This window comes from Octopus bimaculoides, chromosome Z, assembly GCF_046866305.1.
Source record: "Octopus bimaculoides isolate indiv1 chromosome Z, ASM4686630v1, whole genome shotgun sequence".
NCBI lineage: Eukaryota > Metazoa > Mollusca > Cephalopoda > Octopoda > Octopodidae > Octopus > Octopus bimaculoides.
The window spans coordinates 5,963,921-5,981,925 of NC_142944.1; the positions used below are offsets into that span (position 1 = coordinate 5,963,921).

At 35.2% G+C, this 18,005-nt stretch overlaps 1 protein-coding gene and 1 pseudogene across 4 annotated transcripts in view; one reads left to right on the top strand and one right to left on the bottom strand.

Moving 5' to 3' along the window:
- LOC106876924 (NAD-dependent protein deacetylase sirtuin-2) overlaps positions 1 to 18,005 on the top strand; it is a 57,680-nt gene that overhangs the window by 18,835 nt on the left and 20,840 nt on the right. For 2 of the 4 annotated variants that reach the window (XM_052973763.2, XM_052973764.2), the window contains exons 2-6: positions 3,547 to 3,590; positions 4,677 to 4,755; positions 8,289 to 8,316; positions 10,081 to 10,230; positions 17,398 to 17,504. In XM_052973763.2, coding sequence (XP_052829723.1) covers positions 3,559 to 3,590; positions 4,677 to 4,755; positions 8,289 to 8,316; positions 10,081 to 10,230; positions 17,398 to 17,504 — 396 coding nt within the window. In that variant the 5' untranslated portion in view covers positions 3,547 to 3,558. The remainder of the gene's footprint in view (positions 1 to 3,546; positions 3,591 to 4,676; positions 4,756 to 8,288; positions 8,317 to 10,080; positions 10,231 to 17,397; positions 17,505 to 18,005) is intronic. The other 2 variants (XM_014925680.3, XM_089365447.1) reach the window with 1 other exon arrangement.
- Positions 15,934 to 16,382, bottom strand: LOC149132125 (protein GVQW3-like; annotated as a pseudogene).

Consider the following 18,005-nt stretch of genomic DNA (forward strand, 5'->3'; position numbering starts at 1 on the left):
AGATGTATTGCTACACATATGTATATCTTGATACATATTTATATTCATATTATTTTACATATATATTTATGTGTATGTATATATATATATATATATATATATATATATATATCTGATTCTCCCTCAATCGTTGGACAATGAACTTTGCTTCTGAAGACCTATTGAGGCAAGTGTAAACAAATCAAAATCGCTGATGTGGCTGATGACTGTACCGCCTGACTGGCACTCATGCCAGTGGAATGTTAAAAGCACATCTGAGCATGATCGTTGCCAGGGCCATGGATTGGATTCTGTGCCAGTGACACATGAATAGCACCATTTGAGCATGATTGTTGCCAGTGTCGCCTTACCGGCACATGTGCTGGTGGCATATGAAAAACAACATTTGAGTGTGGTCGTTGCCAGTGCTGCCGGACTGGCTCCTGTGCAGGTAGCATATAAAAACTCCTTTTGAGTGTGGTCGTTGCCAGAACCGCCTGACTTGCCCTTGTGCCAGTGGCACGTAAAAAGTACCCACTACACTCTTGGAGTGGTTGGCATTAGGGAGGGCATCCAGCTGTAGAAACTTTGCCAGATCAGTTTGAGCCTGGTGCAGCCTTCTGGCTTGCCAGTCCTCAGTCAAATCATCCAACCCATGCCAGCACAGAAAGCAGATGTTAAACGATGATGATGATAATGATATATATAAATATCCATATACTTATGTATAGGGTGTGTAAGATATTTGCGGAGAGATTTATGTTTATAAAACAGACATATAATAACAGATAATAACTTTATTTATCAAAAAATGTTATGAGGATAAAAACAAACCTTCTTTTCTATAAAGCCACCTTTAGCTTCAACAACTGCTTCAATATGAGATCTAAATCATCTCCATGCTCGAATCAAGTGGTCCTGCTTCATTTTGGACATTTCTCTGACTATGGCAGCTTTCAAAGAATCTTTGGTGTTATGGGCATGTTCATTGACCTCTCTCTCAACAACACTTCACATGTAATGGATTGAGATCTGGGGAATTAGGAGGCCAAATGTTAGGGGTTGTGTGATCATGAAAATTTCCAGCCATCCATTCCATGTGTGATAATGCAGTCTTACTAAAACACATATGGCTTTCCATTGCATACACTGTCTTAACAATTATTTCCAGGACCTCAATGTAGGTGCAGAGTTAACTCTAAGGCCTTGTGGAAAGAAGTAAGGAGGCATCACATGTCCTTCATTGCTGGCAACCCCTAAAACCATGACAGTTGCAGAAAATTTTGTATGCATAATACTTGGAACTTCAGAAGGGTTGGCACATAACCATCTGTCATTTCTTCTTGGTTGAAGTTTTTCTTGTATGAAAAAAACCAAATCAAATCTTCTTCTGCTGGATTTTTCAGTTTGTTTAAGAGCTTTTTAGATCTGATGTAGTGATTTTCTTTTGCTTTTTCTGACAGATTAACCTTTCCTCATCATATAAGACTTATATCTGATGTCTTCATGGACAACATTTCTGACTGTTCCTTCTAATACATGGAGATCTTTTGCAATTGACCTCATGGACTTCCTGGAATTGTAATCAATGGGCTGTTGAACTTGCTGGATAAATTCAGGTGTTCTGATGGTTTCAGAGCATTTAGATTGCTTTTTATGCTTTGATATTGGTGATATGTTTCCATCTCTAGTCTCTAGCTCCTTACAAACTTTGTAGATGAAAGATCTGGCAACTTTTAAAAATTGAAATATTTCTAAATCGCTATGCTCAACTTTTATAACCACAATAACAGAATGCCTCTTTATTTCATGAGTAAGCTGAGGGCCTGCTATTACTCTTTACTCTTTTACTCTTTTACTTGTTTCAGTCATTTGACTGTGGCCATGCTGGAGCACCGCCTTTAGTCAAGCAAATGGACCCCAGGACTTATTCTTTGTAAGCCTAGTACTTATTCTATCGGTCCCTTTTGCTGAACCGCTAGGTTACAGGGACGTAAACACACCAGCATTGGTTGTCAAGCAATGTTGGGAGGACAAACACAGACACAAACATATACACACATATACATATATACATATATATACGACGGGCTTCTTTCAGTTTCCGTCTACCAAATCCACTCACAAGGCTTTGGTCGGCCCGAGGCTATAGTAGAAGACACTTGCCCAAGGTGCCACGCAATGGGAATGAACCCGGAACCATGTGGTTGGTAAGCAAGTTACTTACCACACAGCCACTCCTGCGCCTATATTTTTTGAAACAAAGATTATACAGAGTTAGCAAAAAATGCAGCATTGACCCCAAAAATGGTATGTCCTCAAATACCTTATGCACCCTGTATACATTCTTCCTGCCTTTCTTATTTTCTACCTTTCTGTCTTTCTTTTATCTCTAACCAAGCCTCTAAAAATTCACCACACACATGCATACACATGCATATACACACACACATTTATATAAATACACATATAGTTTCAAAATAACAAAGAGCATCTTCTTCCCAATTCCACTCCAAATCATCATCATTTTCATCATCATCGCTTAATGTCCACCTTCCATGCTGGCATGGGTGGGATGGTTTAACAGGAGCCGGCCAGGCAGAAGCTTGCACCATACTTCTGTGTCTGTTTTGGCAGGGTTTTTACAGCTGGATACCCTTCCTAACACCAACCACTCAGCAAAGTGGACTTAGTGCTTTTTACGTGGCACAACCACAGGCAAAGTCGGTTTTAGCAAGGTTTTTACAGCTGGATGCCCTTCCAAACACCAACCATTTTACAATTTGGACTGGATGCTTTTTAAGTGGCACCTGCACTGACAGGGTCACCAAGTAACCTGCAAGACAAAAATGTATATATATATATATATATATATATATATATATATATATATAAAGAGAGAGAGAGAGAGAGAGAGAGAGATTAAAGTACAAGTGAGGATATATAAACCTCAGTGGGATAGAAATATCCAAGATTAGACTGGTTGAATATCTTATAATATAGGCACACACACATCATATATTATTATTGTTGTTGTTGTTGTTGTTGTTGTTGTTGTTGTTGTTGTTATTATTATTATTATTATAAAGAATAAGAGTGAAGATGGAGATCAGATTAATAAAAATTTATTAATACATTGATAAAACCTACAATTATTTCAATTCATCATTTATAGTATAAAATCAATCAAATGTAATTTAATTAAATCAATTTGGTTAATTATTATAAGCCAGAATATCATCAGGAAAGAATGTACAAAGAAATTTATATAATCCTCAGTAGTCATCACCAGTATGGCGGCTGTCTAACCTTAACTCTAGTAGCCAAGACAGACATATACAAAAAAAAAAAATGTAATAGGTTGATTTGCTTTCTTTGCAGTTTTCTTCAGTAAAATGCTAAAAGGTAAGCATGGTTAAAGAATCATTTTCAAAAATAGCTGTGTTTTGTAAAACATGAATTTTTTTGGCGGGATGGGGCATTTTGCTAATTGTTAGCAATGTTTTTATCCTCTGGAAATAATAGTCTTGTGCACATTATAACAGGTTTCTCTTTTTCTACAAATAGGTGATAATAAAGATGAAGCAAATGCCGAAAAGAGCACGGGAAATGTAAGTACAATGTCTTGTGTAAAAAAAATCTGAGCTCCAACTATGAAATGGAATTTTTATAAATGCTGATGGATATGATGTGAATAGTGCCTTATTTAGAGTAGATCTCAAAGAAAATGTTTTATGGTAAATTATTTCTAAATGTAAACGGTGTCATTAAAAAAAAGACATATGTATATATTAGATGTTTAGAACAAAGGAGAAGTGGAAAAACATAAATTAAACATGTTAGGAAATTGCTTTCTCATAAGATAACACAATTGTTTAAACTGTTCAATGACATTGCTTTAGATTCAAAAGATATAAGCACCAGTTTGAGACTGATAGGATTCAGACCTCATATATGTTGTTTGCCATTCTTACTTTTCATATTAAATACTATAAAGTACATTTTTGATTCTTTGAAAAAGAAACATTTTGTAGCATTTGATTTGATAGCAAAGAATGGCAGTTGCTCTATTGTAAAACTGTCACCTGTTAAGTGATATATATATATATATATATATATATATATATATATATATATATATATATATATATATATATATATATATATATAAAGAACCATTAAGGGACTGGAACTGTTATGTGCTTCTGTCTTGAATTGGTACTTATGTCTTGAATTGGTACTTATGTCTTATACCATTTACATTAAAATCTTTGCTGTTAATTCTCCAGTAAATAGGACTTATGTCGTCCTTAATGTAAGGAAGAAAATAATGTTAGGAAACAAATTCAGCCATAGTAATTTGTTTTGATCTTTAGGTCAAATTGATCAAAATAGCTAAACATTGCCTGTACTATAAATATGGAAAAAAACCCCCAACAAACAAGTAATCTAAAATTCAGTTTTTTTTTTGTGTGTATGTGTAAAGACCTGTCAGTAACTATAACAATTTTACCAGAATCAAAATTACAAAGATTAGTGAATAATTTTTTTAAACTGGTGATTTAATCTTCTCTTTGTTTGAGCATGATTTCATTATTTCCTTTGATGTGAAGTTTTCTTTGCAAGTATTTATCGGTATTGATAGCTTTTCCCCTTTTATCTGTTTTCCATTTATTCATGTTTTGGTGAGCTGGCAGAATCATTAGCAGCACATCAAACAAAATACCTAGCAACATTTCTTCTGGCTCTTACATTATGAGTTCAAATACCGCCAAGGTAAACTTCACCTTTCATCCTTTTGAGATAGATAAAAAAAAAAAAAGTACCAGTAGAGTACTAGGGTCAATGTAATTGACTTGCCACAACACCACCTACAAAATTTCAGGCCTTGTGCCTGTAGTAGAAAGAATTGCTTTGAAGTTGAAAAGGTATTCAATAGTCCTCTCAAAGGTGGGTCCATAGTTTTTTGTTATTAACACCAGCAGCTTGTAAATTAACTCATATACTGCTTTAATGTTGATGTTGCTATGTCTTTATAAAATTTTTCCTTGAATACATTTATGAATGATACTGTTTGTTGGTAATTGTTTATAAGGATCTTATGATCAAACATATTTTCAAAGGACACTTTTTTATGGTATTATTATTATTATTAGCAATTCTGCTTTATGAAGAATTCATTTTCCTTCAATAATAACTATTGTCTTCATTAATTCAAATCAGATTTTATAAATAAAAAGAGATTGATTTCTGTTGGTAATAAAAAATGTGGCTGGCATCAAGGACTTTGGCTAATTAAGAATTTCAGACTCTTCACTTCTCGTAATTGCAGATTTCATCAGGATATCACTTGTCTTAAATTATTGATATCCCACTTATTATTATTAGAAGGGTAGTAAATGTTAGAATTGGAACAGTACTTAATAAATACATTATGGAATTTATATTATGTTTTGTTTATGGTCTGAGTTCAGATCCTGCTGGGTTTTACTTTGTCATTCATCTTTCTGAACTTTGAGAGAAAAATGGCCGTTGACTTAATTAAATGTGCCTTCCTCTTGGTTTCATTGATTAAATATCTTTCTTATTTTTTTTGTATTTGTTTATGGGGCACAAAGTTATATAGAGCAACAAATTGAGATTTTCTATCTCATTTTGACTTTGCTTTCACAACAATTCTTCCAGAAATAACCTTAATGATACCGTAATGGTGATTTCATTTATCCAAAGATTGATTGGAAAACTATTCACTGGCCACAAAGTGCAAATGATTTAATGCTGGATTCAAACTGATCTCAAGTAGTGACCTCCATCACAAAACATGCCCAACACTTTGGATCTGCTCTGCGTGCTTTTCAATTTGCTATTTTCTTAAGTATCTCTCATTTTCTTATCTGCAGTGTTTATTTTTTCTTGTTTTGCTCCACTTTCCATTTCACTTTTAAACTGCTACAGCCAATCTGCTTCAATATTATGTTGGACTTCTTTGTTCCAAATTTCTTCTTTCTGCTTCAGCATCCTGCATACCATTCCCTTGTTGTTCCTCTTCATTGTTCAGCTGTTGGTAAAATATTTTGCTGTTGTTCCTAAAGAGCCTCTTCTGCTGATACTGGTTTCTTTGCATTGGTACCTGTGTTTTTCTTCTTCTTCTTCTTTATCTGACACTGCTTTGATCCTTTGCCTTATCTCTTCTTTAACTTCCGATAATCTTTTGTGTCTGATGTTCTTTGTAGTTCATTCCCGTGTTCCTTCACCATCTTCTGTTCTGTTATTGCATTTATCCTTCCAAAATTTTTTCTCACCATTCAATTTGGTTTCCTTGTCTTTGTTCCATTATGGGGTTTTGTCCTTTTTTTTCTTTCGCTATTAATCCCAAGAATTTCCACAGCAACCGATGCTGTGCAGTATAGGAGGTCATTTAGGTCTGTTATATTTTCAGCTTAGACTTTCATTAACAGCTTGTCCATCTTCTTCAAGACATTATGTAGTTTTCCTCTTTTGATTCCTCTCAAGGTTGCTAGTCTTTCTTTCATTTGATCATGTCTCATGTAGATGTTGCAGTAAGTTCCTTTCCTTCAAAGTAATATTCTTTCCTTCTTTGAGAAAAAAAAAATGTCTTCATCTGGGCTGTCATTTATTTCCTAAGGATTTATTGGCTCCTCTTCCATTCTTTGTTCTTGTTGTATTTATGAAATTTTGCGTAAATTGTTTAGAATTAACAGAAACATTTATTCACATGAAGGCTGACTCCTGTGCAGGTAGCACATAAAAAACACCATTTGAGTGTGGCTGTTGCCAGTACCGCCGGACTGGCCCTTGTGCTGGTGGCACGTAAAAAGCACCCCCTATATTCTCAGAGTGGTTGGCGTTAGGAAGGGCATCCAGCTGTAGAAACTCTGCCAGATCAGATTGCAGTCTGGTGTAGCCATCTGCTTCACCAGTCCTCAGTCAAATCGTCCAACCCATGCTAGCATGGAAAGCAGATGTTAAATGATGATAATGAAAGAAAATTACTGGAGAACTTTCATCTAATTCTTCCAAATCTTTCTGCTAAAACTGTATTGAAACAATTTGTGGGGAATTTTTTTTATCACAGCAACTGACTACCCACCACAATGTTTGACAGAACTGACTGAAGCAAACCAGCAAACTTGCAGTATTAACCACGGGCGGTGGCAAGGCTTAAAGCATTGGGAAAACCAAGCACCCTCACGAGCATCACCTGACATCTCAGTGAGACAAGCTGCCAACATTGTCTTCATTCTCTATGTAATCATATTTATACTCTTTCACTATTGTGGAAATCTCCCTCAGTTCCTCTTGGGATAGCCACTGTCTTTTCTCTTAGATTTTTCTGGTATAGAAATCTCTATTCTGTAATAGGGTACTTATCTTTCTCTGCAGTTCTATATTTAAGAAATGAGGAATTATGTACATTATTTACATTATTTACATTTGATGGATATTTGTCCTCATTTTGTTGTTTTGAGTTTATCTTCTACTAATCTTTGGAGCTGCAGCTGGGCAACGAGCAGTCCCACTCTGCTGCAAAGTAGGACACTTACTGTGCAGGCAACCATTACTTGGCATCCAGTCTCATGAACACAGTCGTGATAATAATTCTTATTTAGTATAGCACTCATAAAAAAACACTGTGTTGTTGAGATGTCATGACCATCAGTGCTTTTATTGATGCACCATACCAGGAGGCTGCCTGCCAAAGTTAAAGAGACCCTCCTTCTTTGTGGTAGATTTATCCCCATAAAGGTGATCTCAGAGCACTTTTGTTCTCAGTGCACTCATTCTTATTATTACTATTATTTTGAGTCACTAATGACTTTATCAGCAGCAATACTAATAAAGAAATACTATTTGGATAGCCGTTGACTCTCCAGAGTTCATCTGCTCTTAACAAGTTTTGATTTGCGTCCTGTAAGGTGACCAAATAGCAAGAAAAAGAACCCACCTTCTGCAATTTCAGTTTTCAGAATTAAACTAAATGGAGAGAACCCCTTTGTGTTATTTTAACATTTATTTATTATTCTGTTGCATAGTTGAAGTGTGCTTTGCATTTCATGAATATACAGGGTATATTTCTACTGAACTACTTTTCTAGCTGTTAGTGTAATAATGTTTCTATTGAATTTAACTCAAGAAAGGCTTGCAGATTATTTTAGTTCTTATAATTTCCATTCAAATAAGAGCATAAACCATGTCATGCTTAGGTGATATCTTAATTTCAAATTTATGTTTCAGAACATATTTTTGAACAAAATTTTGATTCAAAAGAAATTTATTGTGTATTGTAGGTTGATGGGCCACATCCTGGCAGTACAAGTAAGTAAACATAGTTTTCAACCAGCAATTATTATGCTTTAGATAACTTTTAATGGTTGTGGTACTGTCTATAAACGCATTATTTTTCTTTAAGTTTTTGAAGACTATTATTTTTCACTTATAAAAATCCTCAAAACTATAATGTAAACAAATAATTGGGGTGATATTGGGCAAAATATCTCAATTTCTAAGATAGTTGTAGCTGTGTTTACTGAAATCACTTCAATTTGAAATCTTTTGTTTTAAAATTTTTCATATTTTTTTCTATTAATTCTGTTGAAATGGGATTTCAACAGATCCAGTAGAAAAATGAGAGCATGGGCAATGAAAGTAGTCTACAATAATTACAGAAGAATCATTGAGTATAATTTATTAGAATGCAGATGATAACTTAAGAGTCATGCTGAGACTAATCAAATTTAGAGAACTAGGCTGAAAAAACCATTGTCCAGAAGTAACTGCACTTATGCAGGCATGTCTTGGCTATAATAATGTCAATATGAAAGTTTTGTGAATTGACAGATAAATGCAGTTCTGTTATCCATTTTGTGGGTTTTTGAGTTCATGTGTGAGTAACAGCTAGGAGACAGATGGAAGAAAGAAAGAGAAAGAATAATAGAATTTATCTCTCTGAGTTGAGAGGGTGAAAGTTGTATAGTCCTTTGGTGATAAGCCATATGTGAAGTGCTACTTTTGGCCAGGGACGAGGTGAAAGAGGTAGAATTCAGCTTGTGTCCTGTATTTATAATATTTTCTTGCTTAAATTAGGTCAGGCTAAACACAGGGTTTTTCGTCTGTTATCTACTTTGAACTGAGTCTGACTCAAAATGGTCAAAGGTTAACAGTTGGCTCTCATAAGTTAGTTAGTGCTAATGCTGAGAATAATAAGGAGGAACTCAGAGAAAAATCTAGGCTGGGTTTTGAATTCTAGCTAAGAATCTTGGAATCAATTCACTACAGAAGTATTGAGAGCAATTAGCAAGGTGAAATTTGATTGGTCTGAGGAAGGGATTGTTTCTATGGCCTGTGTAGGCTCTTAGAGACTAGTGAGATCAAAGGAATTGATGTTCTTGAACAATTCCAAGTTGATGGCTATAGGAAAAACATGAGAAAATAGGGAATTTCATAGGAATAATTGTTTGGGGAAGAAGGGTCTGGGCAGATTGATGGACGATGAAAAGAGGGAAGGTGAGTGCATCAGTGGGCTTGAATGAAGGTGGTACAAGATCAACCATATTTGAGAAGCAAAGACCACTTTGTAGCAGTTAGGAGATAGCACATTTTTGAGCCAGAGGCTGGAAAGTGTTGGTAACATTGTGCCAATTTGTTAGGTGATCTTTTATGGATGCGATAAAGGCTGTGTAAGGAGCAGTACCTTCTAAGATCTGGGAGCAGTATTCCTTTATGAATCTCATTAGAGAATTCTATTTTGGGTTTTTAATGAGGAAATAATTCTGAATAGTCACCCGGCGACTTGTATTGTATCTATCAAAACCAAGTAAGCTGAGAAAAACCATGTTAAAAGGTTCATGATGTGATTTATGACAATTCTGTATTGAGAAATGGAGCCTTGTAGTACTTTGAAGTTACCAGAATTATTTGATTCTAAATATTCAAGTTTATCTTTCAAGTATTGAGAATAGTAATTTAATTTAAGGAATGATATTTGAACTTCAAACTCTTGGACTAAATATTTGCTAACACTACCATTTCTTGTTTAGTTGCTACATTCTTAATTTCAAATAATTTCAACTTCCTTTACAGGCTTTTGGCTTCGTAACCTGTTTGAAAACTTGAGCCTCAGTACTACTGAACAAGTCTTGAGTGAGCCATCTATTGAAGGTGTAGCTCAATATATTAAGAGTGATAAATGTAAAAATATCATAACAATGGCTGGTGCTGGATTATCAACATGTAGGTTACATTTTTCTCTTTGTGACTTTGTTTTTTTTGCTATTTTTGGTTGTGACCTTTCTGTCCATTTCTGACCGTTTCTGTTGATAAATATATATATATTTTTTGATTTCTTATCAAAAGATCATATATTTATGAAATGTTTTTTTAACTTATGGTTTTTATGATGCAAGAACAATCTATAAAACACAATAGGATTAGCGTTCTTTTGCTACCATATTCCTCATCACATATTCATTCCTCCATGATTTTTCTCTTCTCTAGCTGCCATCTACTCTCAACACATGTAAATAATATTAATTATCATTATCCAGTAACCATCTGCCCTATTACTTAAAGACATCATCTAATACGTGTCATTATAATTCACTGATATTGAGTTTGCTACACCATTTGTTAAGTCATTTTTTTCTATCACTAGCATGTAACACATTAAATATATAGAATACTAGGCATTAAATATGATATGTTATAGCTCTTTCAAAGAACTCAAAAATTCATATTCAAAAATACCAGAAATCTAATTCTTTTCCATTACAATTCCTCATAGTAAGACAACTTAGAGTGGGAAGCTTAAATATAAAACCAAGATGAGCTAATACTTATAGTATAAGCTGTGAATATTGTTTGAAAAGACACAAAGATTAGGCTTTGGATGAATTAACCGAGTTACTTCCAGTTTGTCCCTGTTGTATATATTTAGAAAAGCTTTGAAATTTTAAGCCATGAAGTGGCTATTTGTGAGGTCATTTTAGTTGTATTGAATATAACATTTATACATTTAAATATGATTTATTGATTGATGGTGTAATTGGTGGTATGGTAAACCTTACTACCAATCAATATTCAAGCAAAAATTTATTGTATTTTAATAGTATTTTTAGCAGTCATATATTTTTAACATTATGAATTCACAGTTATTCAATAATTCTGTCACAATCTGAAATTCAAACACATGTGTAAATTTATGTATGTGAAACTTACCTCAGACCACCTTAAATTTTCTATTTGCTGTTATTCTTGAGATTTTAAAACTTTAAAATCAGTAAATTGTTAAACTGGAAATTAAATTTTATTTATGTTTTTAGTAATATTGGTGTTAACGATGCTGCTAAATTATAATAGGACTACATATATAATGATTTTTGAAACAAATTAGTACCATATTCATATTTTTCACAAGACTGAATCCTTTTACTGATTGATACTCAGTTAGTTACCACAAAATCAAAATCTGATGAGGCACCACTCTGTGTCCTTTTCTTTCACCTGCACGCAACTCTCAGCTCTGCTATTGAGTTTTTGGAAGGACTGGCAGAGGTCCCATGGCAGGCCCTGTACCAGATGACCGGATGTGATAATAATAAAGATCTCCAGAGGCATGCAGAGGGGATGGTATGGGACTGCCAGCAATGGGGTGCATTGGAGGACCTGGTTTGTTCTATGCATGATAGTGACTCTGGGACTACTAATTTGGGTTGACCCCCAGCCCCGTTGAACAAGAGCATGATCATCATCATCATCATCATCATCATCAAGTCAGAAGTAAGCCGTATATGATCCATAAAATACAATCTGTACACAGAATTAAAAAAAAAAATTATTGATTATATTCAACTTAATTCAGATTTTCCAGTTTGATTTGCAGATGAAGTTTCTGCCAGATTTTTAGATTGGAACAGATTACTATATTCTGTAAAGTTGGGAAATAACACATATTATTGAACGCTTCCTTTGTTTACTGGAATAGAAAGTGTAAAAGTGAATGGCTAACATTCTGAGAACCTTGCGACAGGTGGTGGACCCACAATTGTTAAGTGATCAGGTATTTCTCAGTCAGCTTGCTGCAAGAAGAAGAAGAAAAAGAAGAAGAAGAAGAAAAAGAAGAAAAAGAAGAAAAAATGGTGTGGATGTTTCTGTAATGTTTGGACAGGTGTATTATACTGCATATCATCTCTTGTATGAAAGTTCATCATTTGTTTCCATATCTCCTACGTTTTTTTTTTTACCTGCAGAACATGGTACATTTTTTATTCAACAATAATGGTTCATTCCATTCACAAGATGTTTGTTTCTCCCATGATGAGAAAGAACTCTTTCTAACTAACGACCCTCTGAAATTTTACCCTTTCCATATACTATCAGCTATCTGATAGATATCTTGCTCATCAATCTTCAATACAAATCTGATCACCTGGGTTATAGGAAATATTAACTACCTTTAGTGAAGTGTTTGAGCAGGTTATGGATTACATTTCATGGCTGAACTTACTGCAAATATGCCTTTACATCTTATCACATTTTAAGTCATGATTCTCAGTCAGATTACGAGAAATTCCATTTCATCTTTTATGTACCCAGCTGTGTTGCTCGAAATATGTGGATAATGTGCAACAGTTTTTAGCATACCAAAAAAAAAAACAAAAAAAAACCCATCTTATACTAAACTGTAGCAAATGTGAATTTTTCAGGATTAGCTTTTTTGGATACTTTCCAGGATGAAAGAGTTTCAAGAGAAGTATGACACTGATATTAAATTTACCAACTTCTAAAATTAAAAAAAAACTTCTATTAGTACTAATGTATACTCTTAAGGCGGTGAGCTGGCAGAATTGTTAGCACGCCAGATGAAATGCTTAGTGGTATTTCATCTCCTGTTACGTTCTGAGTTCAAATTCCACTGAGGTTGACTTTGCCTTTCATCCTCTCAGGGTCAATTAAATAAGTACCAGTTTTGCACTGGGGTTGATGTAATCGACTTGATCTCTTTGTCTGTCCTTGTTTGTCCCGTCTATGCTTAGCCCCCTGTGGGCAGTAAAGAAATAAAATTAGTGTCTAATATTCTAAACAGGTAAAACAGTTACTTAATAAAAATTTTTAATAAAAAATTATTGCTGCAACTAAATCCAATATTCACAGTTTCTGCCAATTGTAGTGGCAGTAGTAGTCATAGTATGGGGGCATGTGATGTAATAGCATGTCGCAGCATTCACCATTTGTTGGTGTTACCCTTCTCTTGGTGGATGATACCTTTGCATCACTCAGGTGACAACCTTCCAACTCATGGGTCTGTTTGCGTTGTTGTTGTTGTTGGTGAGGGTTTTATGAGGTCAGAGTGCAAATCCTACCTCAACTTCTTTTAGTTACTTTTTATGTTATATATAGGAAATGCTGGGTCTAACCCTAACCGTAACCCCACACAGCAGTAAAACAATGTGAAATGAAGTGTTTTGCTCAAAAACACAACATGTTTTTTGGTCTGGAAATTGAACCTACAATCTGGTAATTGTGAGTACATAACTCTAACCACTAGGCTACACACCTTCTGCCAATACATTTACAATAATCTACAAACAAACAGAAACATCTATAACTTTGTCCTAAAAAAACACTATCCTGTTTTACTTTGGCCAAATCAATATAATTGAATACAGCTAAAAAAAAAAAGGTAGTAGCTGCATAAATAACTTTATTTGCTCCACAAAATTGTACTTTAATGCAAATATATATTGATAAGATATATATGTTAGGGGCTTTAGTCATCCAGCTTCGAGGAGCAGAGGTCATTGTAGCAACAGAGAGCTAAAAGCAGAGAGAGAGAGAGAGGAAACTGTGCCTGTGGTCAGAGAATGGAACATGTCTGTCTGTGAGTGACATATTAACCAGTCAGTTGGTCCTTTTCTCAATGCAGTCTAAAAATATCTGTGTGTGCGACAGAAACACAGTCCCAAATGTGAGAGCGATGCTTCATTGTGGAGTTCAAGTGAGCTTTGTAGAATTTCAATGATTAGCCAGCCCACTTATGCGTACCTTCCTTCATTGAACACTAAACTCCACTTGTGAAGACCTGTTGAGGCAAGTGAAATCGAAATCGAACTAAATTCGATGACTGGCACCATGCCAACATCGTCTCCTTCATTGGACATGAAACTCGGCTTGCGAAGACCTGTTGGGGCAAGCGAAAGCGAAATCGTGATGGCACCTGTGCCCAGCGTTGCCTTCCTGACACTTGTGCAGGTGGCACGTATAAAGACTTTCGAGCGAGATCGTTGCCAGTGCCACTGGACTGGCTCCTATGCAGCTGGCATGTAAAAAACACCCACTACACTCTCGGAGTGGTTGGCGTTAGGAAGGGCATCCAGCTGTAGAAACTCTGCCAAATAAGATTGGAGCCTGGTGCAGCCATCCAGTTTCACCAGTCCTCAGTCAAATCGTCTAACCCATGCTAGCATGGAAAGCGGATGTTAAACAACGACGATGATGATGATGATGATGATGATGACTGTGGTCTCTCTCTGGAGAGGAAGATACCTAGAACAATAGAAACACTTTGTCATTCAGCCGATTACTCGCCTGCTATGGGCCCACTTTATCATAGCTGACCTGGGCCCATACGACAAAGGTCTTTTATGTTTTACTTGTTTCAGCAATTACCTGTGGCCATGCTGGGGCACTGCTTTTAGTTGAATGAATTAACCCCAGCATTTCTTTTTATTCTTTTAAGCCTGGTACTTATTCTATTGATCACTTATGCTGAACCACTAAGTCATGGAAGCATAAATGCACCAACACCAATTGTCAAGGGGTGGTGGAGGAACATGACATAGACTCAAAGACAAGCACACATACATACATATATACGTATGTGTGTATGTATATATGTATATATATATGTATATATACACACACACATACGTATATATGTGTATATATATGTATATATGTATATACATATATATATATATATATATATGTATATCTATATATATACACACACACACACACACACATATATATGCATATATATATATATATATATATATATATATATATATTAAATTCAAATTACGATAAACGTAAACAAACAAACGAAGTTTGCTTTTAGAAGCGTTGAGATGTCTTAGAAAGTTAAAGAAGTGATTTTAAATTCTCAAACGCAGGATAATGCTAATAATATAGCCTGAACAGGATAAACTACCCCTATTTTATTAGCATTATCTTGCGTTTGAGAATTTAAAATCATATATACATACACACACACACACACACACATACAAACTGAAAAGTTCCTGGCTTTGGGTAAAAGAAAATATAGGAGGGTCAGTTTAATTATGATTTTATTCAACATATTCTCCTCTCAGTTTTGCAGGCTTATTGCAGTGGTTTTTCAGTTTTTCTAAACCCTTTAAAAAGAACTTGGAGGTTTGGGTCTCCAGATAGGCTTCTGTATCAGCGATCACTTCTGAATTGGTTTGTAATTTCATTCCCTTGAGATGTTTCTTCAGTTGTGGAAAGAAGGGATAGTCAGAGAGCGCCAGGTCAGGAGAGTAAGGTGGGTGGTCTACCAATTTAAAACCAAAGTATTTTCCATAGAGTTTCATGTACTCTGTGTGCTGGTGCATTGTCTTGTGAAAACAGGACACCATGGCCCAGCTTTCTGTGGCATTTCTGCTTCAAGCTTCACACGCTTCACTCAACAGAGATTTGTAGTATTCTGCATTGGCAGGTATTTTACGAGGAATACTCCATCTTTGTCTCAGAACACTAAAGCCAGAATCTTTCCAGCTGACTGCTGGGTCTGAAACTTCTTGGAACTGCTGTGGTGCCACTCCAGTGATTGGTGTTTGGTTTGGGGATCATAATGATGAAGCCAAGTTTCATGGTGACTAACCAAACCATTAAGTCAGCCTCACTCACTGCAAGTCACTCGAAAATTGCCTTTGATGTCATCACTCTGATGTGCTTCTTATCAGTGTTCAGGCATTTTGACACCAATTTTGCAGAAATCTTTCTCATGTCCAGAATGTTGTAGGTGATGTGGTCAATTCTTTGACTGAAAATCCCTAAAGTCTCAGCTATGACTTTAGCTGAAATCTGGTGGTTCTTGAGCATCATGATGTGAATGGCATTGGCTTTGTCCTCTGTGGTCACAGAAGTTGGCTGTCCTGACTGGGGTTCATCTGTGACCTCAAAACGACCAGTCTGAAACCCTGACATCCAGATTTTCACTGTGGAGTAAGATGGGCAGCCGTCTTTCAGACTTCCTTCATCTTGCCATGGATTTTTGTTGCTCCTTTGCTTTGTAAAAAGAGGAACTTCATGACCACCTGTGCTTCAATTTTACCAAAATCCACTGTAGGAGCTGCCGTCATATGTTAAATCTGAAAGAAAGAGAAAAATATATTGTATTCTATCATGATTTTTTGCATATCTTCTAAATAGTTGTCCTACCTCCCCTGCAAAGGTAACAGCTCTACTCTTTCATGATACCCTTAAAGCCAGGAACTTCTCAGCACCCCTTCATACACACACACACACACACACACACACACACACACACACACACACACACACACACACACACACACACACATGTATATATGATGGACTCTCCTGTCATTAGACAATTTCTTGCTGAACAACCACACAGATGATTTGTTTATAGTGATCAAATGTTTGTGTAGACCATAAGCTCACTCCCTCCATCAAATCAACATTACCTGTGTAAAGGGTGCCACATGTCAGATGACAAAATGATTGCAGAGCAACGGGAAATGAAGTGCTTTGTTCAAGAACACAATGCAATCGAACTCATGATCTCACAATAGAACTGGGAATCGAACTCATGATCTCGCAATCGTGAGTGCAACCACTAAGCCATGTGCCTTGATACACACACACACACACACACACACACACACACACACACATGTTTGGCTTCTTTCAGTTTCCATGTACCAAATCCATTCACAAGGCTTTGGTTGGCCTGAGGCCATAGAAGAAGACACTTGCCCAAGGTGCCATGCAGTGGGATTGAACCTGAGACCATGTGGTCGAGAAGCAACCTTCTCAACACACAACACATTCATATCACAAAGTCTAAGTTATTTATATCACTTTCAAGACTTATGATGTCACCTTTGTAGCTAACTTAGTTTCTCTTTTTTTTTTTTTAAACAAAAAAGCCTATCCAAATAGTTGATTATTGTTTGTTTCTCAACTTCTTACATGGTGAAATTGGAGAATTAAATCATTGAATAATTATCTACCAAAAATTGCTGAAAGATAATAAATACTAAATGATATATTTTAATTATCTCAATGTTCATGAAAATATTTCTTATTCTGCAAAACTAAATTTTTTTTATTTATTATTTTTTTTTTTAGCTGCTGGAATACCAGACTTTCGAAGTCCAGTGTCAGGTTTATATGATAATTTAGAAAAATACAATCTTCCCCATCCACAAGCAATTTTCGAAATCAATTTTTTTAGGGTAAATTGGTACATTTTTCAAATTTTCATATTTATGGACATTATTAGTCTACTATTTAATGTTCAGATAATGACATTTTTATTTAATACATTTCAAATTATTACAGTTTTCACTTTTAAGTTATTCTTTATAATTTCTTCAGATACTTATCAAAAACTGTTGCAATAGTTTGTTTTAGTGACTTTTATAGTCATATATATTTTGTGAGTAAAATTATAGAGGCACAATATATAATAATAATAATAATAATGAGCTAATTGTATTTATTACTCAATTGCACTACAACTCATCAGAAAAGAGTAAAAAAGGAGAAAGCAGCACTAATTCAACTAAAGAAAGAAAGGCAGCAATGATAGCTACAAATGCATAGAACATATCAGAAAAAAAATATAAAACTGAACAGTAAATATACTAGAAGGTGGAAAGGGTACATAGGCATGTAGTGTTGGTGAATGATGGATTTTGTGATCTAGCTTCACTTCAGTTTCTGTAAGGGTTTAC